Below are 25,232 nucleotides of genomic sequence, written 5' to 3' on the forward strand. Positions count from 1 at the left end.
AAGAAAGAAAGAAAGAAAGAAAGAAAGAAAGAAAGAAAGAAAGAAAGAAAGAAAGAAAGAAAGAAAGAAAGAAAGAAAGAAAGAAAGAAAGAAAGAAAGAAGGCACAGGGTGAGTCAAACATGACAGGATGATATCTAAAAATACAATTAAGGGCAGAAAGAAGAATATATTGAGAGGAGAAATAGAGAGATGGAATGGGGTAAATTATCTCACATGAAAGAAGGAAGAAAAGACTTTTACAATGGGAGGGGATAGGGAGGAGTTGAGAGGGAATGAGTAAACCTTACTCTTATTGGATTTGGCTTAAGGAGGGAGTAACATACACACTAAATTGGGAATCTCATGCTACTCCACAGGAAAATAGGAGGAAGGGGATGGGGGGGGATGATAGAAGGGAGGGCAGATTGGGGGAGGGGGTAGTCAGAACCAAACACTTTTGAAAAAGGAAAAGATCAAAGGAGAAGGAAGAATAAGTGGAGGGCTGGATAGGATGGGGCGAAGTATAGTTAGCCTTTCACAACATGACTATGATGGAAGTGTTTTGCTAAACTACACATGTATAACCTATATTGAATTGCTTATATTCTCAATAAGGGTGGGTGGAAAGGGAAGAAGGGAGAAAATTTGGAACTCAAAGTTTTAAAAACAAATGTTAAAAAATGTTTTTACATGCAACTGGTAAATAAGATATACAGACAACGGGGTTTAGAAATCTATCTTGCAGGAGTCAAGATGGCAGAGGAAAAGCAAGACTTTGTTTGAGCTCCCACTCCAACAATCTCCAATACCCATAGAAAAATGACTCTAAACAAATTTTAGAGCTACAGAACCCACAAAGTGACAGAGAGAAATAAATCTCCCACTGAAAGAAGCCTGGCAGGCCAACAGGAAGAGTCTATCACACCAGGCTGGGAGTTGAGCACAGTCCCACATTAGCTCTGTGGGCCGGGCCCAGACCTAGGAAGGTCAAGATTGGCCAGAGCAGACTTCAGGAAAGTGAATCAATGGCAGCTATGGCAGTTTCCAGACTTCTCAACCCATAAATGGCAAAGACAAAGTAAAAGGTCAATAGTGAATTCTATTGGAACTGGATGAGAGAAGAGAGTGGTCTGGCCCCTGCCTCCAGGGAAGCAGAGGTGGCAGTGCAGCAGCTGAAGCTGCTACCATGTGGCTGCCTCTGGAGCTTCTGGCCTCCAGATCATAGGAGAACCAAATGACCATTCAAAGGGAAATTGCTCTTGCTTTAACCTGCATGGATCTGGGTCACAGTCTCGGGTGGTGGTCCTGGGGTGAAGAACACCAGTGTGCCAGAACTTGTGGTTGCCATAGAGAGGGTGCCCTCCTCTTAGCTCTGACAATAGTTGTGCAAAGTCCCAGAAATTTGGGACACAGCTCTCTCCATTCTGGAAGCATAGTTCTACCATGGCAAAGAGCTCAAAAGTCAAGCAACTGGCTGGCAAGATGAACAAATAGAGAAAGCACAATCAGACCGTAGAATTTTTGGGGGGGGAGGGGGCGGGGGGACGAAGAGGATCAAAACATGGAAGCAGAATAAGACAGCAAAGTCAAAACTCCTGCATCAAAAGCTTCAAAATAAAATATGAACTAGTCACAGGCCATGGAGGAGCTCAAGAAGAATTTTGAAAATCATGTAACAGAAGTGGAGGAAAAATTGGGAAGAGAAACGAGAAGGATGCAAGAAATTCATGAAAAGCCCAGCAACAGCCTGCTAAAGCAGACCCAAAATACACTAAAGAAAATAACACCTTAAAAAACAGACTAACTCAAATGGCAAAAGAGGTCCATAAAGCCAATGAGGAGAAGAATGTCTTAAAAAACCAAATTTCCCAGATGGAAAAGGAATTTCAAAAACATACTGAAGAGAATAATTCCTTCAAAATTAGATTGGAGGAAATGGAAATTAATGACTTTATGAGAAATCTTTAAAACTGATCCAAACAAATGAAAAAAACTAGAAAGCAATGAGGAATGTCTCATTGGAAAAACCACTGACCTGGAAAATAGATCAGGAGAGATAATTTTAAATTCCTGGACTATCTGAAAGTCATGATCAAAAAAAGAGCTTAGATATCATCTTTAAAGAAGTGGTCAAACAACTCTGAGATATCACATCTCACCAGTCAGATTGGCTAAGATGACAAAACAGGAAAATGACAAATGCTGGAGAGGATGTGGGCAAACTGGAACACTAATGCATTGCTGGTGGAGTTGTGAACTGATCTAGCCTTTCTGGAGAGCAATCTGGAATTTCTTATTTGGTTTTATGTCCTCTTTACCATTTTTCATTCCAGCTGGTACAATCTGTCCTTATAACCTGACTAATGTATAATGTGAAAATATTTACAGATCCCTATACTTGACTATAAGCCAACATGGGGGGGTGGGGGAGGGAGGGGGATAAAATGTGTAACTCAAGGAATTGTGGAATTGAATCCTGTAAACTAAAAGGAAACAAACAAAATAATAAAAAAAATTAAAAAATTAAAAAAAATAAATTTACTGGTATCAACAAAAAAAATCAGATGGAAATAAGATTCCTTTTAAGTTAAAAAAAAGATTAAACTTTAATTAAAAAAAAAAGAAATGGTCAAGCAAAATTGCCCTGATATTGTAGAAGCAGTAGGCAAATTGGAAATTGAAAGAATTCACCAATCATCTCTTTAAAAAGATCCCAAAAAGAAAACTTCTAAGCATATTATAGCAAAATTCTAGAGTTCCCAGGTCAAGAAGAAAATACTGCAAGCAGTCAGGAGGAAACAATTTGAGTATTGTGGAAACACAATCAGGATAACGCAAGATCTAGCACCTTCTACATTAAGGGATTGAAGGGCTTAGAATAAGATATTGTGGAGCTCAAAGGAGCTAAGATTAAAACCAAGAATCACCTACCCAGTGAAACTGTGTATAATGTTTCAGGAGAAAATATGTTCAATGAAATAGAGGACTTTCAAGCATTCTTGATGAAAAAACCCAGAGGTGAACAGAAAATTTGACTTTCAAATAAAAGAGGCAAGAGAAGCATGAGAAGGTAAACAGGAAAAAGAAATCAAAAGCAATTTATTAAAGTTGAACTATTTACATTCCTACATGGAAAAAATGATAATTGCAACTCATGAGAATTTTCTCAGTATGAGGATAGTTGAAGGAAATATATATAGAGACAGAGGAACAGGATGAGTTGAACATGAAGGGATGATACCTAAAAAATAAAATCAAGAGGTGAGAGAGGAATATATTGGGAGAAGGAGAAAGGGAGAGATAAAATAGGGTAAATTTTCTCATATAAAAGAGGCAAGAGAACATTTTTACAATGGAGGGGGAAGAGCAGGAAGGTGAAAGTGAATGAGTCAATCTTACTCTCATTGAATTTGACTTGAGGAGGGAATAACATACACACTTAGTTGGGAATGTGACCCTACAGGAAAGTAGAGGGGAAGGGAGGATAGATAGATAGTAGAGGGGGGATGATAGAAGGGAGGGAAGATTGTGGGAGAAGGTAGTTAGAAGCAAACACTTTTGAAAAGGGACAAGGTCAAAGGAGAAAATAGAGTAAGTGAGGGGCAGAATAGAATGGAGAGAAATATAGTTAGTCTTTCATAATGTAACTACTGTGAAAATGTTTTGTGCAAATACAAATGTACAGCCTATATTGAATTGCTTGTCTTCCCAGTGGGGCTGGGTGAGGAGGGACAAAGGAAAAGCATCTGGAAAACAAATTTAAAAACAAATGTCAAATTTTTTTACATGCAACTAGGAAATAAGATATGCAGGCTCTAGAATATAGAAATCCATCTTGCCATACTAGAAAGTTGGGGTGAGATGAGGGAGGATATAAGAGAGAACAAATTGGGGGAAGGGGTATTCAATAGGCTTGCTATCTTGGGGTGGGGTTAGGGGAAAGATGAGGAGAAAATTTGTAACTCAAAATCTTATGGAAATGAATAATGAAAACTAAAAGCAAATAAATAAATTTAAATTAAAAAGGAAAGAAAAAGAAATCCATTTTTCCCTACAAGAAAGTAAGGGGAAATGGGATAAGGGGCATAAGGGGCATGATAGACAAGAGCATAGACTGGGGGAAGGGATAATCAGAATGCATGCTGTCTTAGGGCAATGGGCAGGGGAGAGATGGCGAGAAAATTTGGAACTCAAAATCTTGTTGAAATGAGTATTAAATACTAAAAGATAATTAATAAAAAAGAAAATAAATCTCTTTGGGATACAGGCATAGTACTGGCATTCCTAGGTCAAAGGGTATGTAAAGTTTTATATTCCTTTAGCCACAGTTCCAAATTGATCTCCAGTGTGCTTGGATCAGTTCACAACACCACCAAAAGTGCCTTAGTGTCCCAGTTTTCCTACATACTGTCCAACATATATCATTTTTCTGTTTTCTCATGTTAGACAATCTTATAGGTGTGATGTGTACCTCAAAATTGTTTTAATTTGCATTTCTGTAATTAATACTGACTTAGAGCATTTTTTATATGACTATAGACAGTTCTGATTTCTTATCCTGAAAACTGACTGTTTATATTCTTTGGTCACTTATCAATTGGGGAATGGCTTGTATTCCTATAAATTTGACTATATTTGAAAAAATGAAGCCTTTTCAGAGACACTTGCTGTAAAGATTGTTTCCCATCTTTCTTCTTTCCTTCTAAATTTGGTTACATTGATTTTGTTTGTGCAAAAAAACTTTTTAATATGATAATCAAAATGATTCTTGCTCTCTATCTCTTGTTTGTTCCTTAATACTTCCTTTATCCATAAATATAACATTTAAAACTGTTTCATGCTCTCCTAATTAGCTTATGGTATCACCTTTTATGTCTAAATTTTATACACATCTTGACCTTGTCTTGGTATACTATGTGAGATGTTGATCTAGACCTAGTTACTGTCATACTATTTTCCAGTTTTCCCAGTAGTTTCTGTCAAAATAATTAGTTTTTGTTCCAAAAGGGTGGATCTTTGGGTTTATCAAGTACTAGATTGCTATGGTCATTTATTATAATGTATTGTGTACTTAATCTGTTTCATTGATCCACCACACTATTTCTTAGCCAGTACTTAATTGTTTGGTAATTACTGCTTTATAATATAGTTTGAGACCTGGTACAGCTAGACCACCTTCCTTCACAATTTTTTTTTCATGGACTCCCTTAATATTGTTGACCTTTTGTTATTTTAGATTAATTCTACTATGATTTTTTTATGTATATAAAATTTTTTGGCAGTTTGGTATGTCACTGAACAAGTAAATTAATTTAGATAGAATTGTCATTTTTTCTCTATTGGCTTGGCCTAGCCATGAGCAATTTATATTTTCCAATTATTTAGATCTGACTGTATTTGTGTGAAAAGTGTTTTGTAATTATGTTCATATGTCTTGGCAGATAGTCACCTAAGTATTTTCTGTTTCTAAAGTTATTTCTCTTTGTATCTTTTGCTGCTGAACTTTGTTAGTAATATACAGAAATGGTGATGATTTATGTGGGTTTATTTAGTATCCTGAAACTCTGCTAAAGTTGTTATTAATTTCAACTAATTTTTTTAGCTGATTCTTTAGAATTTTCTAAGAATACCATCATATCATCTGAAAAGAGTGATAGTTTTGTTTCTTTGTGGTCTATTCTAATGCTTTCAATGTCTTTTTCTTCTCTTATTGCTACAATGTAATACTGAATAATAGTGGTGATAATGAACATCCTTGCTTCACCCCTGATTGTACTGCGGAGGTTTCTAGCTGATTTCCATTAAAGATAATATTTGCTGATGGTTTTAGATAGATATTATGTAACATTTTAAGGAAAGTTCCATTTATTCTTATGTTCTCTAGTGTTTTTAAAAGGAATTTGTGCTGTATTGTGTCAAAAGTCTTTTCTGTATCTATTGAGATAATTAATATTGAGATAATCAATACAGATAACGATTTTTTGCATTTGGCTTTGAGTTTTTTTCCCTAATACATGGTCAGCTTTTGTGTAGGTGCCACATACTACTGAGAAAAATGTATATTCCTTTTTATTTCCATTCAGTTGTCTCCAAAGATATATCATATGTAGACTTTCTAGAATTCTATTCACCTCCTTAACGTCTTTATTTTTTTTTTTTTGGTTAGATTTATCTAGTCCTGAGAGAAAAAAGTTGAGGTCCCCCACTATAATAAAATTGTATTGTTTATTCCCTCCTGTTACTTAACTTTTCCTTTAAAAATTTAGATGCTATACAATTTGATACACATATGTTTAGTATTTATATTACTTCATTATCTATAGTACCTTTAGCGAGATAATTTCCTTCCTTATCTCCTTTGATTGGATCTATTTTTGCTTTTTTTGAGATCATGATTGCTATACCCCTCTTTTATTTTTACTTCAGTTGTTCCAGCACTTTACCTTTACTCTATATGTGTCTCTGCACTTCAAATGTGTTCCTTGTAAACAACATATTGTAGGATTAGGGTTTTTAATCCATTCTGCTATCTCCTCCCTTTTTATGGGTGAGTTCATTCCATTCACATTTATAATTATGATAACTAGTTTGCAGTTCCCTCCATCTATTTTTCCCTTTGTTATCCTTTTCTCCCTCTTATCCTTCACCCTGTCCTTCTCACAAGTGTTTTACTTCTAATGCACCCTCCCTACTGTCAATCCCCCCAAACTCTTTGTCTTATTCCTGTCCCTTTTTTTTACTTCTCTATTAGGTAAGATATATATACATATATACACAAGTGAGTGTGTATGTTATTCCCTATTTGTGCCAGTTGTGATGAGAGTAGCTTTGCTGCCACTCCCACCCAATCTTCTCCTCCACTGTAATAGCTCTTTCATGCTTCTTTTGTGTGAGATAATTTACCCCCTCTGTCTCCCTCTTTCCTCTTCTCCCAGTGAAATCTCTCTCACCCCTTAATTTTGCTCTTTAGATACCATCACATCACAGTCATCTCACACCTGGACTTCTGATGATGTATACTCCTTCTAATTGCCCTTATAGTGATTAAGTTCTTAAGGATTACAAATATCACCCTGCCATGTAGGAATATAAACAGTTTAACTTTATTGAAGCTCTTATGCTTTCTCTTTCATTTCTTTTTTTTTTTACCTTTTTATGTTTCTTTTCACTCTCATATTTGAAGATAAAATTTTTTATTCACTTCTGGTCTTTTAATTAGGAATGCTTGTAAATCCTGTTTCACTATCGTTTTTTCCCCTGGAGGATTATATTCAGTTTTGCTGGGTAGGTAATTCTTGGTTGTAATCCTAGCTCCTTTGCCTTCCAGAATATCATATTGCCTTCTAGTTCTATAATGTAGAAACTGCTAAATCCCATGTAATGCTGATTGTGACTCCATGATATTTGAATTGTTTCTTTCTGGATGCTTGCAGTATTTCCTTCTTGACTTGGGAACTCTAGACTTTGGCTATGATATTCTGGGAGTATTCATTGTGGGATTTCTTTCAAGTGGTGGATCAGTGGATTCTTTCAATTTCTATTTTGCCCTCTGGTTTCTAGGATATCAGGGGAGTTTCCTGTAATAATTTCTTGAAAGATGTGGTCCAGGTTTTTTTTTTATCATGGTTTTCAGACAGTCCAATAACTCTCAAATTATCTCTCCTAACTCTATTTTCTAGGTCAATTTTTCCAATGAGAAATTTCACATTTTGTTCTATTTTTTCTTTTGATTTTGTTTTATTGTTTCTTGATGTCTCATGTAGTTATTAGCATGCACTTCCCCAATTCTAATTTTTAAATAATTATTGTCCTTAGTGCATTATTTTAACTTTTTTTCCATTTGGTCAATTCTATTTTTAAAGGAGTTATTTTCTTTGGTGAAGTTTTGTATGTCTTTTTTCCAATTTTTGTGTTTCTTTAGTAAACTGTTGACTCTTTTTTTTCCTAATTCCCTTGTATTACTCTCATTTCTTTTCCCATTTTTTTTTCTGATTTCCTAAAAAATTTAAGAATTTCTGCTTTTTAAAATCTTTTTTAAGCTCTAAGAGAAGTTATTTTGGGGAGTAAAACCAATCTGTATTTTTCTTTAAGACTTCACATCTAGTCATTTTGACACTGTTGTCCCCCTCTGAGTTATTGACTTGATCCTTCTTGTCACCATAGCCATTTTCTATAGTCAAGTATTTTTTTTTTGGCTTATTTTTGTGCCTGTTTTGTAACATTGTATTTTCATGTGAGAGTTGGGATCTGCTCCTGTGCTGTCCCCCGGTTTTGAGTTGGGGCTCAGGGCCTTATTGCTGGCTCCTTCCTTCCTTCCTTCCTTCCTTCCTTCCTTCCTTCCTTCCTTCCTTCCTTCCTCCCTCCCTCCCTCCCTCCCTCCCTCCCTCCCTTCCTCCCTTCCTCCCTCCCTCCCTCCCTTCCTTCTTCCCTCCCTCCTTCCTTTCCTTCCTTCTTTCTCTTTCTGTCTCTGTCCTTTTCTTTCTTTCTCAAAACCTTAAACCCAAGCTTACTCTGAAGTTCATATATTGGACCACAATAGGTCCCTGCCCAAGCTCCACTTAATGGCTGTCTTTTGGGTCCTCCTGAATTGGAGTGAATGTCAATAACTGTTTCTCTTTGGAACAGTAACCTGGAGGGTCTGCCCCTCCCAGCTTGATATTTTTTTTCTTTTTTGCTAATTAAAGGGGCCATTCCTTGACTCATTTCTTAAAGAGGCCTCTTCACTAAATGGGCGTTACCTCACCCTAAGTGAGTACTTGAAAAGGACTTAGCCTAAAAGGGCCAGGGTGTCCCATTGTATCCTGGGTCATCTCTAGTCATCCTGAATATCTGTCACTGGATCCAGATGGCTCTGGAGGAGAAAGTGAGGTTGGTGACCTTGCACAGCCCTCCCTTAGTCAAATCAAAGTCAACTGCAAGTCATGTCATCATTTTCCTGATGTCATGGTCCTCTTTGAAAATGAAGGACAAACAACCTGCTGACTTGCTTCATGGACTGTGGGCTTGCACAGGGCCAGGGACTTGCTGGTGTATTTCCCTAGGGCTGAGAAACTGCTGTAGGCACCCTGGGGTGCAGCCCGCCTCTGCTGCTTGTTAACTGGGCTCCCCTCCCTCCCCATGAGATAGACTTTTCCTGCTATGCTGGTAAGTTGTTTCCCCACTCCTAAATTTGTTCTGAGTCAGTTTACAAGGTGGTTTGGAGGGGAATTTGAGCTCCAAGGAGTTTCTTCCTCACTTCTATGTCTTGGCAGCAGAAGCCCAATCTTTCTTATTTTTACAAAGGCTAGGTCTCCCCATCTATATCAAGCCCAGGCAGGAATGTAGGGGCTAACTCATGGGCCTGATCCCCCCACTAATCAATACTGGGTGTTTAACTTGTTCTATTTCTTCTCCCTCACCTCCTTGCCAGGACATTGCCATACTGGTATTGGATTTAGTTGGAACACCTGATCAACATAGCCAACTGTAGCTCAGAACTCCCAAGTTCAAGAGATCTATTAGCTTCAGCCTGCCTGGCAGCTGGGATTGTGGTTATGCACCACAATGCTCAGCATGAGATCTCATTTTGAATAATGATTTGGGAATAGAGTTATATCATATAATTAGGTTTTCCACAAAAATGGAAATTGGTTTCTTGACCTAAGAATTTTCTTTGAAAAATAAAATCCATGCCATTGAAATAATTATGAGAACATTTAGAAAAATTAACTAGGGGATTGGGGAGGCAATATATAAAGAATGTTGAATTTGAAATCATATACACTGAAATCAAATCTTGTTTTTACTACTTACTAACTCTGTGACTGAGCAAGTCACTTCTCTCAGAGATAGAACTTTCCCGTCTGTAAAATAAGAAAGACTAAATGAGTTCTAAACTCTTCTAGCTCTATCATATCCTTCTAGCATATCCTTTGATCTCTTAAGGTCCCTCCCAACAACATAAACTATGACTGGGGTGGGGGCAGGGGGGCGGAAGAATTAAAAGAATTGTCATATTGTGCCAGACCCATGTTGCATGGGGCAATGTGTCCAAGAAATGTCTTGTGGAAGGACATGGTTGTCTTCTTCAATATACTCCCCCAAATAATTTATTTGGAGTTGTAATATCAAGTTGAAAAGACTTCAAGCACAGGCTTGATGAAAGGCTCTATATCTGATGTTTGAGAACTTGTCAAGCTATGTTGGTAAGACTCATCACAAGACTAGCCATATAGTGATGGATTTTTCAACCATAGCAACTCTTAAGTCATAGAGCCATTGTGATTCATGTTGGTGGAGGGAATATCCACTGAGAAATACGGAAGTAAAATTTTAAAGTGGGACTCTCCTATAGGTTAACTCTTTCACAATTCAAGAGTGTCCTTTTATTACAAAATTCATGGATGAGGCGGGGGAGGAGAGGACAAGAGATAATACCGTGTTTCCCCGATAATAAGACCCATCCCGAAAATAAGCCCTCCCCTTACTGTGTAAGATTCCTCTAAAATAAGCCCTCCCCTGAAAATAAGCCCTATTGAGATTGCTACTGTAGTGAAGGTGATCCCCTGCGCTACACGCTACATTACGGTACCCTCTGTATGCACTGTCCCCCCCCCTCTCGGTGAAACGCACGCCGCACTCCAAGCTGCATCCAATCAGAGCTGCAGCAGTGAGCGCGTCATCCTGTTCTTCCCCAGTGATTTGCTTATTGAATAAAGGTACATTTTTTTGTTCACATTTACCTGTTTATTAGAATTGCTGTCAATGTTCATTAAAATAAGCCCTCCCCTGAAAATAAGCCCTCTGGTGTTTTTCTGTCCAAAAAAATTAATAAGACAGTGTCTTATTATCGGGGAAACACGGTAATACATAATATTTATACAGAACTTTAAGGCTTATAAAGTTCTTTATAAATATTTCATTTTATACTCACAACAACCCTTGGAGGTGGTTGCTACTATTATCCCCATTTTACAGATGAGGAAACTAAGACTGAGACCGAAGCCTTGCCAGAATCACACATAGAGTGTCTTCTGAGGCTAGATTTGAACTGAGGTATTCCTGACTCCAGGTCCAGAACTCTCTCCACTGTGCCACCTGGCTGGGGGGGTGGTAGAATCTGAGAGTGTGAGAGAAAGTAAGCTCAAGTGTGATAGTGGGTTTTTATTAAGTGCTTACTATGTGCTGCCCACTGTACTAAGGTCTGGATAGACCTGCATAGACCTAGAGTTGAGAAACATTTCAGATGTCATCTAGTCCAACCTAAGAAGAGGGAGTGTGCTATAGTAGACTGGGCACTGTAATTGGAGTAAGGCAGAACTGGGTTCAAGTCACAAGAACTTGACTAGTCACTTAATATTTTATGCCTTCTTACCTCATAAAATAAGATGGTGAACTCAATGACTTCCAAGGTCCCTTCTGGCTCTAAATCTATGAGTTTATAATCTTTGCCCAATGCATATATCTCAAACAGACTGAACTCCATTAGATTTTCAGCACATTGTTCTATCCACAATCCTAATAACTGAATATTTTAGTCACACTTTTATACATGAAATTCTGGCAACCTGTCTATCCTATAAACTTTTAACTTATTCTGTTCTTTGGTTTTGAAAAGTTAAGACTCTGTCCTTGGAATAACTAAACAAGCTGTGGTATATGAAAGCAATGGAATACTATTGTGCTATAAGAAATGGGGAGCAGACAGACTTCATAGTGACCTGGATTTATATAAACTGATGTTGAGTGAGAAGAGCAGAACCAGGAGAAATCTGTACACAATCACAGACACAATGTATGTGTGACGACTATGTTTGATAGACTGGGCTCCTCCTAGCAATGCAAGGTTATAAGACAGCTCCAAAATACTCATGATGGAAAAAGGTATCCACATCCGAGAAAGAACTACAGAGTCTGAATGCAGAGTGGAGTAAATTACTTGATCTCTTTTTCTTGTTTTGTTTCCTTTCTCATTGTTCGCTCCATTGGTTATAATCCTTCTTTACAACCTGACCAATGTTTAAAGTGAAGGTATTTGTAGATCCTAAATTTGATTGCATGAGGCCATGGGGGGTGGGGGGGGACGGGGAAGAAGGAGGGAGAGAAAATTTGAAACTCAAGGGATTGTGCAACTGAATGTTGTAAACTAAAAGTAAATTAATTTTTTAAAAAAAGACTCTTTCCTTAACACAAACCCCTGCTTGAATTTACCTTTTATAGATGTCAAACTGAACATGTCCAAAATCAAACTCACTATATTTCCCCTAAAACTTTCCCCTCCCCTCCCTTCCCTATTATTGTAGAGCGCAACCCCATCCTCCCAGGCCCACAGGCTCATAGCCGAGGAGTCAGTCGGGATTCCTCACCACATCTCACCCCACCCCGCCCCATCCAATCCAATCTGTTACCAAGGTCTGCTGACTTCACCTTTCCAAGATCTCGCCTATCTCCCCTTTATCTTCTCTGATGTTGTCACTACTCCGCCTAAACTACTATAGGAGTCTACGTGGGAAGCTTTCTGCCTTAATTCTCGCTCCACTCCGACCCATCCTCCATTAAACTACTAAAGTGATTCTCCTAAAAATCCAATCCTACTGAGTGAAATGCGTCTGGTGAAGACTTCTCAGAGACAGCGTGCTGGCTTCTCAAGAATTACAAAACCTGGGACCCCCTCTCCCCTTCCTTCTTTGCCCCGGCACCTTTCTCCTTTAAAAAAAATTCTCTGTAAAACCCATTTTCTCCCAGCGAGTTCTAGCTTTTTGCTGCACCCACCAGTTGTCTCAAGGCCCGAGACCTCTGTACAAGAGGCACCTAGGCTAGCAGAGCAAGATGCGGGAGACTAGACAGTGAGAACAGGGACAGCTAACTCTTCCTTCCCAACCAATGGGAGAGAAGAATAGTCCAAAAGGTGACCTCATCTCTCACCCAATGAGAGAAGAGAATAATGGCTACAGGAAACATGCTCGCGGCCTCCTCAATTTATGCACGGAAGTGCTGGCCACACCTCCTCACCAATGAGGATGAGAGATGACCCCACCAGTGGAAGGATCCTGCCCCCTCACCAATAGGAGGCAGGACTGTCCAAGCCCTTCCCCCTCCGTCCTCTGCACTATTCTCGCCTTGAGATCGTAAGCCCTCCCCTCATCCAATGGGATCAGAGAGGGGAGGGACAGAGAGAGAAACCCTTTCCCCTCCATGCATCAGCCACTTCCTTCATTCAGAGTTCCTCCATGAAGGACGGGCCCCCCCCCCCCCCTCCAGTCCCCCCATTTTGATCATGAAGCTTCCGTGTTTGTCTCAAGCTTGCTTCTGACTTTGTTTCTTTGGATAAGTGATTTATTGTGTCCCATACACTACTGTTACCACAACACACCCCAACTCCATAAACTCCCAATAACTCCCTGTTGCCTCCAGGATCAAATACAAAATGCTGTGTTTGGTATTCAAAGACCTTTTCAGTCTTCTTATCCTTGCATGCCACCGTGTATTTCTTTGATACCAACCTCCTTGCTGTTCCACAAACAAGACTTTCCATTTCCCAGCTCCAGGCATGTTCTGTGGCTAGCCCCCATGCCTAGAATGCTCTCTCTCCTTTACTCCAGTGACTGACCTCTCTGGCTTTTTTTAAGTTCCAACTAAAATCCCACCTTTTATAGGAAGCCTATATATATATATACACACACACACACATATATATATATATATATATATATATACATATATATGTGTGTATGTATGTATGTATGTATGTGTGTATATATATATATATATACCTTCCTTGGTATACATTTCTTTTCGTGTTGTCTCTCCCATTAAATTCTAAGTTCCTTGAGGGCAGAAATGTCTTTTACCTCTTTTTCTATCCCCAGAGTTTAAAACGGTGCCTGGTATATAATGGATGCTTAATAAATGTTTATCGATTGATTTTTTAACTGCATGCTCTGTGAGTACTACCTTTCCTTTATTTCAGTATCCCATAGCCCCTGCCTTATCTGTATTAATATAATTCACAAAATATTAATAGGTGCCTATTTTGAGCAGGATACTTTTCTAGGTACTAGGAATACAAAAAGAAATATAGATTCTGTTTTCATGAAGCTAAAAGTCTAATTTGGAAGGTTGGTGAAGAAGGAGAATATATACACAATTAATGACATAAGAGAAGCTAGTTCCATCCAGGTAAAATGCTATGAAAATTTTAGTTAGGAGAAGTCATTTTCAATTAGAAAAGTCAGGAAAAGAATCATGAGGGACATTTCATGGGTGTTGAGCCTAGAAAATCTTTCTTCCTCCTTCCTTCTCTCATTTCAGACATGGGAAGTCACATAGACAAAATAGAGCAGGATGAGAACAGTTAATGGAAAATACTCAGTTTCGCTTAAACATGTGAAAGGGAAGTAGCATGAGACATACATAGCTTGATAAATTAGAATCGGGCTATGGAGAGCTTTGAATGCCAGGATGAAGTGTTATTACTTTATTCTGTCATTAGTCACTAAGAGTCACTAGCAGTTTTTAACTGAACATGATCAGCAGGGCACATTAGGAAGATTATGCCAGCAGTAAAAGGGGAGGAGAGGCTGGAGTCAGAAAGAAGTCTTGGCAGTTAGGTGGTGCAGTGGATAGAGCATTGCACTTGCTGTCAGAAAGCTCTAAATTAAAATCCAGCCTCAGACAATTACTAGCTGTGTTGACCTTAGACAAGTCACTTAAACCCTATTTGCCTCAGTTCCTTCTCAGTAAAATGGGGACACACTATAGAAGGAAATGGCAAACCACTTCAGTATTTTTGCCAAGAAAATCCCATGAACCAAGTCCATGGGTCACACTGAGTCAGGCATGACCAAATGACCAAAAGACAACAACATTTCAGTAGTCTAGGTGAAAAGAGATGATAAGCTGAACTATAAAAATAACATAAACTATGTATGGTTGGTAGCTTTCAAACATAAAGCTAAGTAACCCATGGGTGGCATGGGGAGATATCTCATCTGATATTTGGTACATACTATTTTCAAGGAAGACTACAATTTCCACCATTGTGGAAAGGAAGGGAAGGGCTATGGCTGGTTGCTGATTCCTTCACTCACCTATCCCCAAGAAGCATCTTGACTAGAAATATATCAACCACACCTCATATACTGTAGTTTAGGGGATAGTTTATGAGGGTAGTTTAGGATATGAGGGGTTCAGAATAAAAGCTTCTTTGGTCACTCTTAAGGGGAAGCTAGCACTTAGTTTGTTATCACCAATTAGCTAGTAAATATCTTTATCAAAGAAAGCAATAAAGAGAAATCAGACAAGTTATACAGATTAAAATAGATAAATGAATGCACAAGTATAAATGAGTTCTCTGGGAGTTCTTATCTAAGAACTGTAGGAGAGAGAATAATCTCACTAAAGGATTCTGCTCTTAGTAGCCTTTATGGTTGCAAGCACTGGAAGTCAAAAGACACGTTTCCCACCTATCTGCAGCTCCAGGGAGATTTCCTCTTTGACATTCAAAATTTTGCCTTTCCATATCTTGACCTATCTTGCTGGAACTACTCTTCAAAAGTGTATCCATCTTACTCAGTATCTTGGCTCAGAGGTCTCTGAGGAGTATCATGAAACTGTCCTTTAGGGAACTGCCCAACCCAAGGGGGCGACGCATTATAATAACAACTGGCACACAGAACTTCAAGGGTTGCAGAGCACTTTACAAAGGTTATTTCATTAGAGCCTCATCAGAGCCTTTTAAGAAAGTCATACGTACATTTTAAAGATGAGCAAATTCAGACAAAAAGAAACTAAGTGTCTTTCCTACAGCCACTACTAGTTGAGTCAAGAGCAAAATTTGAAACTAGGCCTGTCTTAACCTCAACCACATTGTTTCTCAAGTAGGATTGTTGTAGTGAGAATGTAAAGGAGATGATTGATAAGTAAGTTATTGAGGAGTCAGAATCCATAGGGCTTGACAAGTGATTGTATACAGGAGATGAAAGAAAGAAAAAAAATCAGTCAAAACTCTGTGATTACAAATCTGGGTGATTGGAAAGATATTGATCCTATCAACAGAAATAGGGGGGAAAAAAGAAAAGAAGGAACAAGTTTTAGAAGAAAAATGAATTTGTTCTCTTAATGTGGAGTTTAAAGTGCTCCAAGGATAATTAAATAGAAATAGCCGGCATACAGCTGGAAACAGTCCTGAAGCTCTGGGAAGAGTTTGAGAGTAGAGATATAGACTTGAGAGCCATCTGTATAGGAATAACAATTGAAATTAGGGGAATAAATAATGTCAACAAAAAGAAAACACAGAGAAGTGAGCCAGCATCCCACTCTGCCTCGACATTCAGCTATTGTTCCATATTTGGCATTGCACCATTGGCAATATTACTTTTGATATTGCCTGTGATGATGTTTCACTATTTTTTTTTCTTACATCAGGCTGAAGTAAAGAAAGATTATTACATTGTTACGTTGGATCATTAGGTTTCTCTTAATGAAGACTTACACCTGATCCAGGAATCAGGCTGGTCCTAGATAAATTAACTCTGGGTTTTTCAGTGGACAGTCCGTACTGTCCAGTCCTGGTTTTCTCTGTGATGAGGCTGTAAATCAGAGCTTGCCTGATATCTGAAATCCAGGGCTGTGCCCTGTTCTGGGATTCTAGCCAGGTGTTAGCTTACCCATACATTTTAGATACTATTCATATGGCTTGGAAATCAGCAAGGACATTGATAACTGTCAAGGCCTACTTTGACATCACTGTCTGGCATCGTGAAACTGAACAAAGCAGTATTAGAAAACTTAGTGACCTATAATTACCTTCTTTGCTTCATTACTCTATAAAAACCTTGCTTATAGTATTAATAAACATTGATTGCATTGATTAATCTCTCCTGGACCACAATTACAAATTATACTTTGTCCGTCTTGCTCATCATACTATAGCTGGCACAAAAAAAAAAAAAAACACTTAGTGTTGACCCTACATAAGATCATTTTTTTTAGCATTGTTGGCTGCCATATCACATTGTTAATTTATAGTGAGCTTGAAAGTTTCTAAGTGCATGAGGCCAGATTTGAACTCAAGAAAATGAGTCTTCCTCACTTTGGGCCATACATTCTATCCAATGTGTCATCCTGGTGTGTTTACAATTGGTAAGTTCTGCATGCCACATTTTAGGAAGCACATCAGTAAGGTAAACAGGACAGTGACCAGAATGATAAGAAAATGGGAAACCGTACCATTTGAGAATCAATCAAAAAGGGGAAAGTAAAAGATGTGAGAGACATTGCACAGATAGACTTTGCAGCTGACTCAGTATGAGAAATGAAGGATGGGCAAGAATTGAGGCTAAATCCAAGGTTGAGCCCCTGGGGGACTGGAAGGATGGTTGTGACCTCGTCAGAAATGGGAAAGTTAGGACGAAGGGTGGAATTTAAGGGAAAAAATATGAGTTCCGTTTTAGACATATTCAATTGGAGAATATTAGATAAGTAGTTGAATTTGATAATGCCTAAAGTCCCTCACAAGATATTTGTACACAGATTTCTATAACATTCTATATACATCTCATTTGAGTCCTACAACATCCTTCCTAAGTCATCACTACAGGTATGCTATCTAGATTTTTCAGATGAGTTAAGTGAGATTAATAGAAGGTAAATAGCTTATAGATAGTTATACAGTTATCAGACTCAGAGTTTGAACGTAAATCCTCATGATGCCAAGTCTAAAAGGCTATTGACTATGCATACAGTCTCTATATATGCACCTAAGTAATTCCTACACCATTATATGGTATCAGTCAAAATAAAGCTACACAGAATAAAATCCTTGAATTGATTGACTGATTGGTTGAAAACCTTAGTAAATAACTTAAATGTTCAACTTAATATGAAAAATATCATTAAAAAAGCAAAGTTGTTTGATCCATAGAGTTAAGTGAAAAGTTGAAAATATACGTTAGAATGTCTTCTTTGCTAAACACTGATCATGTATTTATGGCAGTATCGTAACAATAATCAACTGTGAAAGACAGCTACTCTCATCAATCAGTGATCCATGACATTTCAAAATACCTCATAATGAAAAATGCTATTCACCTCCAGAAAGAACTGATGGACTTTGAGTTCATCAATGACATTTTTTTTTACTTTCCTTTCCTTGTCTTTTTTTCCAACAATGCTAATGTGAAAATTTTTTTAATAAAGACTGATTTGCTATTGTTTAAATTATGTTTTTATATTTCTGTGTATAAAATTTAACTCCTAATACAGAATTATTACTTAAATGTTTGATATAAAATAAATACTGCAGATACTTACCATTGACACAACTCCTCAGATCAGTGTAGGCATTGGTTGATTGACGTGCTGCTACAAATGACCCAACTCGGAAAGAACCAAGGCAACCTATAAAAACAACAATTTGTTTACAATCCAGACATCCATGATGGAGATCGTGCCTAAAACAGAAAAGTATGCTCCTAGTCAGTATTCAGCAATTAGACAATATTACCATGGATTTTCACCTATCTTCCAAAACTAAAGTGTCTGGGGGAGAAATTAAAAGATGGGACAGTTAGTTAGGCATGACACCACTCTTACTGCAGCTGACTGCTTGTAATCTTAACTACCTGAAGCATAACCTTGAACTCAAAAGTGGAAAAGATCTCTTTATTTTTGCTTTTTTTTTTTTGAGGGGCAATTGGGGTTAAGTGACTTGCCCAAGGTCACATGGCTAGTTTTTGTTTTAAGTGTCTGAGGCCGGATTTGAACTCAGGTCCTCCTGACTCTAGGGCCGGTGCTCTATTCACTGTGCCACCTAGCCGCCAGGAAAAAAACTTTTAGGAGATAAGGTAATGGAGTTGTCCTCAGCTTAGAACCTAATGACTTAAAATTTTGTGTAATGTTAAGCTCATTCATTCAATAAGTCTGACTGTCCAGTTATTCTTTAAAATCTTATGTTTTTCCTATATTTTATAATTAATAAGAAGCAGTGTTGGGGAGAAAACTATTAAAAACTGACAAACTGAGTAGTTATTATTAATGGGGGAGAGGAGAGGACAATAGAAAAAAACAGGAAGACTATAAATCAATCAAGGGTTAATCAAAACCAGAATTACTATAATATAATATGGGGTTGATCAATGTGTTAAACCTTAATAGTCTCAGATGTAATGACTATGCCACCACTTATTACTGTTACTAATATTTATAACAATCACTTTAAGCCATTGAGAAAAATTTAAGCCATGTTTCAGTATCTCCATTTAAAAGCACAAGGTGAGTGATATATGTAAAATATTTTCATAAAAATAATTAAAATTTTTGAAAAGTCTGGACGTTAATTTAAAACTATCTTTTTTGGGGAGAAATATCTCATTCCCTAAAGATGTCAGAAAAATGAGTATTATTACCATTTGTATGTCTTTAAAGCCTATTTTCCTTTACAATTTGAAACTCCAACTGAAAATGTAATATACAAATGTGTGTATGTAAGCACATATATAGTATGGATATATATCATATGATGCATATAAATATAGGTATCATGTGAATACTATTTTAGCACAATGATTCTGAAATGCCTATGGGATCTCTACTTTGAAAAGTCAAAAAGAGTTATAAAGGTGATACTAAAGCCTAGGGGAAAGAATAGGGCTGGATGTATAGCAGGCACTTAATAATTAATCTCTAACTGATTCACTAAAATACTCCTAGGTCAAGAAGTATCAAACATGCCTCCGCATCAAAATTTTAAGATAAATCCAATTATGGGAGCAAGAGATTGTCCATATGAGGGTGACCTCAGTACACACCGATGGGCAATAGTTAGGTAAGCCACCAATGAAGGAAAAAGGATGGAAAATGATGAAGCTTTTCATTTGGCAGCCTTCTATTAACTGTTTTTGCTAACTAGGTGCTAAGTTCAAGATGTTCCTGATCCTCTAATTTTTAATAACTTCTAAATTTTTTTTATCATGGAACAAAATCCTTTTCCTCCAGTTATAAATTCTGGGAGTTCCTTGTCATAATGTTGTAACTTTTTTCCAAAATGTTCCACTCAGTTTTCTGTATAAGAAAGAAAATGTGGCATCCTTTTTTCTTTCGGGAACAAGTCCCAGGACTAACTTCACTCATGTACCACCACCTTTCTTCTCTGAACTGATTTCTAGTACCCCGGCTTCACCTGTGGTAGAAAGCAAAAGTTTTTATAGCTTTTGTTCCCTCCTCTTTATCATTTTTCTCTTTTTCTCCCCCCTAGAAAAAGCCTACCACTCCTCTTTTAGGTGTCATTCAGTCTCAGTCAGTCAGTAAGTTTTATTTATTTATTTGTTTTTCGGCAAGGCAATTGATGTTAAGTGACTTTCCAGGGTCACACTGTTAGTGTCAACTGTCTGAGGCTGGATTCGAACTCTTGTCCTCCTGATTCCATGGCCAGTGCTATACCCACTGAACTACCTAGCAAATATTTATTAAGCACTTGCTATATGCCAGGCACTTACTATATGCTAAGTACATAGAAAGCAAAAAGCAGTCCCTGCCTTCATGGAGCTCATTCATATTCTAATGGGAGAGAACACATGCAAATTGCATAAATAGAAGATATTTTAAAGGTTTTAATATTAACCACTATAAGGAAAAATTTAGAGATAGGTTATGATAACAAGTCAAAAAGAAGAATTTTAAAGTTCATCTGGTCATATGTGAAAACCCAGAGAACTAGGTCTTTCTCTTTATTTTTACCCCTTCACTTGCCTGGTTGTTCTCCTTTGTCTTATCTTCAAAGTCAGAAATCCTGTATGGATGCAAATGCTAATTCAAGTTCTACACTTCTAGATAAAATAAATTTAAAAATCTTTTTCCAAACCCAAGGCAAACAAAGCTTTTTTGTTTTCTCCTGGGTTTTGGTATAGCAAAGAGCTAAATGGCACTTTCCTTATCCAACCTAGACCAACTGACTATTGTGTAAAATGCGAAGATTAAACTAGATGGATTCTGAGGCCCCTTCTAACTCTAGATCTATGAGTAGATGATATCTATATCTTCCAGCTATAAATATGATTCCTTCTGAGTTCCAAACTTCCCAACATAAGATTCCCCATTAACCTGAGATTTTTTTTTCTCTGGAAAACTCAAGCTCTCTAGTTGGATCTCCCACCTGTTGCCAGTAATCAACAGATACTTTTTCCTATGCCTGGTAGTAACTTTCTACTTTCCAGGGTTCACAATTTAAATTTAAAAAGTATAAGAAGCTTAAGATAAAATAATATTAAATAATTCCTACATCAATAAAGGCTAAAAAAAAACCCACTTCATTATCTCTGGTATATGCAAAGTTAGACCTTTTATCCTGAATTGACCTTATCCTACCACACATAATCATCATGCACCTCTCAAGACAAATGGCAGCCACAAGGGTATTTTATGTTAAGGGTTTAAGTACATTAAGGTAATGTTAATTCTATCTTGAAGGCCAAACTTGAGACCTCAAAAAATTATTGGGGTTTCAGAGAGACTTTATCTGAGATTCTGAAAAACTTACTTTTGAGTCAGAAAGCTCTGTCTATTGTAGAATAGTGGTATATGACTTGGTCAGTGAAAGGACTGCTATGGATTTGGTCTACTATGAGCAAGTAGCCAGATTCCTCCTGAAAGGCAGGAACCCAGTTAAGGAAACTACTTAATGAAAAGGGGAGTGTTAGTTGAACATGCACTGCTTTATCCTTACCTACCAGAAATGCCCAGATTTCCCCTATGCTTAAAAAAAATCATTTCCTTGACCCTGACATCCCCAGTAACTAATTATTTGAAAGCTTTCCTCCCTTCTGCCACTAGGTTGTTAGAAAGAAAAGTCTACACTCACTGCTTCTCTTTCCTCACATTCATTCATTTCACCCCTCCCCCTTTGTAATCCAGCTTACTATTCTCCTAAATCGACTATACAAAACATTGTGAATTATCTTACTCAAAATGTCTGAGGATCCTTTCTCAGGCCTCACCCTAAGTCTGTGCTGTCCTTGGCAAGGCCCCTAGTGCAAATACACATGGCCCACCCTATCTAGGCAGCCAAAGATCCCAGACTATGCTTCTCCTCTCATCCTACCATCCAAGCCACGCCATCATCTTGCCATCTGCCCTGCCATTGTTCCTTCTAGACTAGAAGAACTCCTAAAATCATTCCCTGGGTGACTTAATCCACTCAGCATACCCTGTGGCCATGCTGTTCTGGTGGGTTAGTCAGCAAGTGTAATAACACATTATCCATTACATCTAGACAGCCCCAAAAGTCAGATATTGCTTCTCACCCCATCCAATTACCATTCTATCCATCGCCTTACCATTTTCTGCACTCATACCCCCTGCCCTGTTTTCTATCTTTGTTCTCTAAACCGCTAACAAATCAATACTGCCATTACCTCTGTAAAGGGCATATCAGTTGACTCCCCAATAGCTTCACTCACCATCCTGGTGATTTTCCAAACCAAAAGATCCTTCCTGAACCACCACTCCTTAATATATGTTGTCTTCCCCTTCTAGAGCATAAGTTACCTCTTTTGAGGGCAGAAATTTTCTTCCTTTTGGATTTGTATCCATAGTGCTAAGGCACAGTGTTTTAGAACATGGTAAAGACATGTTTTTCATTCATTCCTTGAATTTTCTGAATCTTTTGACACTCGACCACTCCATTCTTCCTGGTTACCCTCTGCTTTCTTGTCCTCCATGACAGCACTTATTCCTGGGTCTTCTACTTGTCTGCCCACTCCTTCTCATTTCTTTGCTGGTTCATCATTTACCTTCCATTTCAGTTTTTATGTCCCCCAAAGTGCTTCTCTTTTCTCTCTTTTCAGTCCTCCACTCTTCTTTCTGAATACTCTGTCATTTGGTGTTATCATCAGCTCCCAGTCTCCACACAGGTGCCTTCCAAATGAAATATCTAGCCCTAATCTCTCTCCTTAAGCCCAGTCCCATATTCCTAATTGCCTGCTGGACACCTCTACACATATGTCCTTCTAGTACCTCAAACGTGGTCCAAAGTAAACTAATCATCTCCCCTAAATTCTTCCTCCAAACTTCCCTATTTCTGTTGAAGACACCACCATCCTTCCAGTCTCTCAAACTGAAAATCTCAGTCACTTATGACTCTTCCCTCTCTCTGACCCTCTTGCCCAATCATAGAGGCCCATATTTCACATTAGATAAGAGTGGTCTATTACTAATCATCTATCCTATAATATATAGTGAATACATATTCTTAAATTATTACAAGGAGTTATATGCATTGTGAAGAGACATAACACAGTTAGCCAAAATGCTACAGAGAACTTAAAGTCCAAATGTGTATAACTATCTAACACAGATAAAGGACAGAAAAATGTAATGGCTTCTTCAGGTGACAAGATTATTGGAAAGAACTAGAAAGAATAAATGGGAAGTAGCTTGAATTTAATGACCTCTAAGATCCCATTTAATTCTAAACGTTTTTGATTATGGTCTTGTGAACTTACCTAAGTATAACGGATAAAAATAGTTCTAGAAAAAAAAAAGAAAAATATATCTTAGTAAATTTAAATTAAACTATAGTGATAATTTTCATCTAATGCCTTTAAATTATAAAACAAAAATATAGAGCGTATTATTGATATTTTTACATTGAAATATTACTGTAAATTTCATCATCATAATTAGCCAAAAGTACATGTTTAGTAACACAAAGTGATGGCAAATAAACTTGAAATGCATTATTAATCAATTAAAAAATCTATGCCTTTTTAACCTAAAAAAAAAATTCTAACTAATACAATAATAATAATAGTTAGCATTTCTAGGGAGCTTTAAGGTTTATAAAGTGTTTTTTTTAATATCATTTCACTTGATCCTGCCCTTTTATTTAAATCTAATGCATTCATCATCACTGATGAACAAAAGCCTTTTTTGGTGTATCACATATGCTATATCTTTCAAACTAACTGAGCTCAATAAATGTTAAATATGAATAATAATGAGGGTACACATTAATTAAAGTATATAATAATTTATCATTTTATCTTTAGAAAGTCCTCAATTTATAAATAGTCTATATTCTTTATTTGTAAGTCAGTTTTGAACTATAAAGGCATTTTCCCTTAGAAAAAAAATGTTATAAATAGTGGTGAGATTCCCATGGCAGTCCACCAAATAGGTTCATTATTCCATTAAACCTTACCACCATGTCTAACAATGTTTCTGTGGCACACTGCATTACAACTTGAGATGCCAGGAGTAGTTCTCTGCTTTTGTAGCTAAGCAAAGGAAACTGAGACTCTTCCACTTACTAATCACTTTTGGTAGCTCTGGTAGACTGGGGAAGAGACATCAGAAGTGCAAGAAATAAGAGCAGGTATGGGGCTTATGAAATTAGGGAATCTGGGGCAGGATCTTTAGGGTAAAGTTTAAGGCAAAAGAGACTAAGGGTGTGGCAAGAGGTGATGTGGATGTGTTGGTGCCATGGACCTAAGGTGCAGGGGATCTTAAAATCTGGGGGGCATGGACCCCTTTAGCAATATGACTAAACCTGTGGATTCCTTCTCAGAATAATTTGTTCCAAAATACATAAAATAAATAAAATTACAAAGGAAAGTAATAGTATAGAAATAAAGAAGCAATTTTTCCCATTCAAGTTCATGCATCCCTAATATCTATCCATGCATCTCTTGGGGGTCTATACACTCCAGGTTAAGGATCCCTTGATTTGGGATTAGGATAAGCATATGGGGACTGAAACCATGAGAAATGGAAGAGAAGGTGGGGATGTAGGGAGAATATAGGAAAATAAGTGAGAGTGAAGAAAATAAGCATTATATAGTACCTACTGTGTACTAGGCACTATGCCAAGTGCTTTTACAAATTTCTCATTTGGTTGTCACAACAACCTTTATGAGATAGTGCTATTATTATCCATATTCTCTAGTTGAGGAAACTGAGGCAAACAGAGATTAATTGACTTGCCCCGGGTCACATAGCTAGCATGAGTCTGAGGCTGATGAGGCCACATTTGAGCTCAACTCCAGGCCTAGTACTACCTAGGTAGTATCTAGTACTACCTAGTGCTAGTGCCACCAGCTGTCTCTAGGCAGGTTTCTGGCAACTCTTCATGTAAGGAGCAGGTTGAGAACAACTTATTTCATTCCCCCATTTCCTCTTGACATTAAATTTCAGGGGGTGGAGCCAAAATAGTGAAGTAAAAGCAGAGACTTTCTTGAGCTCTCCCCCAATCCCCTCCAAATACCTGTAAAAAATGACT

At 37.6% G+C, this 25,232-nt stretch overlaps 1 protein-coding gene across 1 annotated transcript in view; it reads right to left on the reverse strand.

Moving 5' to 3' along the window:
- PROS1 (protein S) overlaps nt 1–25,232 on the reverse strand; it is a 96,606-nt gene that overhangs the window by 60,821 nt on the left and 10,553 nt on the right. The window contains exons 2-3 of the mRNA XM_069093935.1: nt 23,458–23,482; nt 18,272–18,358 (exon numbers count right to left, since the gene is read on the reverse strand). Of these exons, the coding sequence (XP_068950036.1) occupies nt 18,272–18,358; nt 23,458–23,482 (112 nt within the window). The remainder of the gene's footprint in view (nt 1–18,271; nt 18,359–23,457; nt 23,483–25,232) is intronic.

This window comes from Petaurus breviceps, unplaced genomic scaffold (genome assembly GCF_028583685.1).
Source record: "Petaurus breviceps papuanus isolate PSGF00001 unplaced genomic scaffold, PetGlider_PUasm1.0 213, whole genome shotgun sequence".
In the NCBI taxonomy this organism is placed as follows: Eukaryota; Metazoa; Chordata; class Mammalia; order Diprotodontia; family Petauridae; genus Petaurus; species Petaurus breviceps.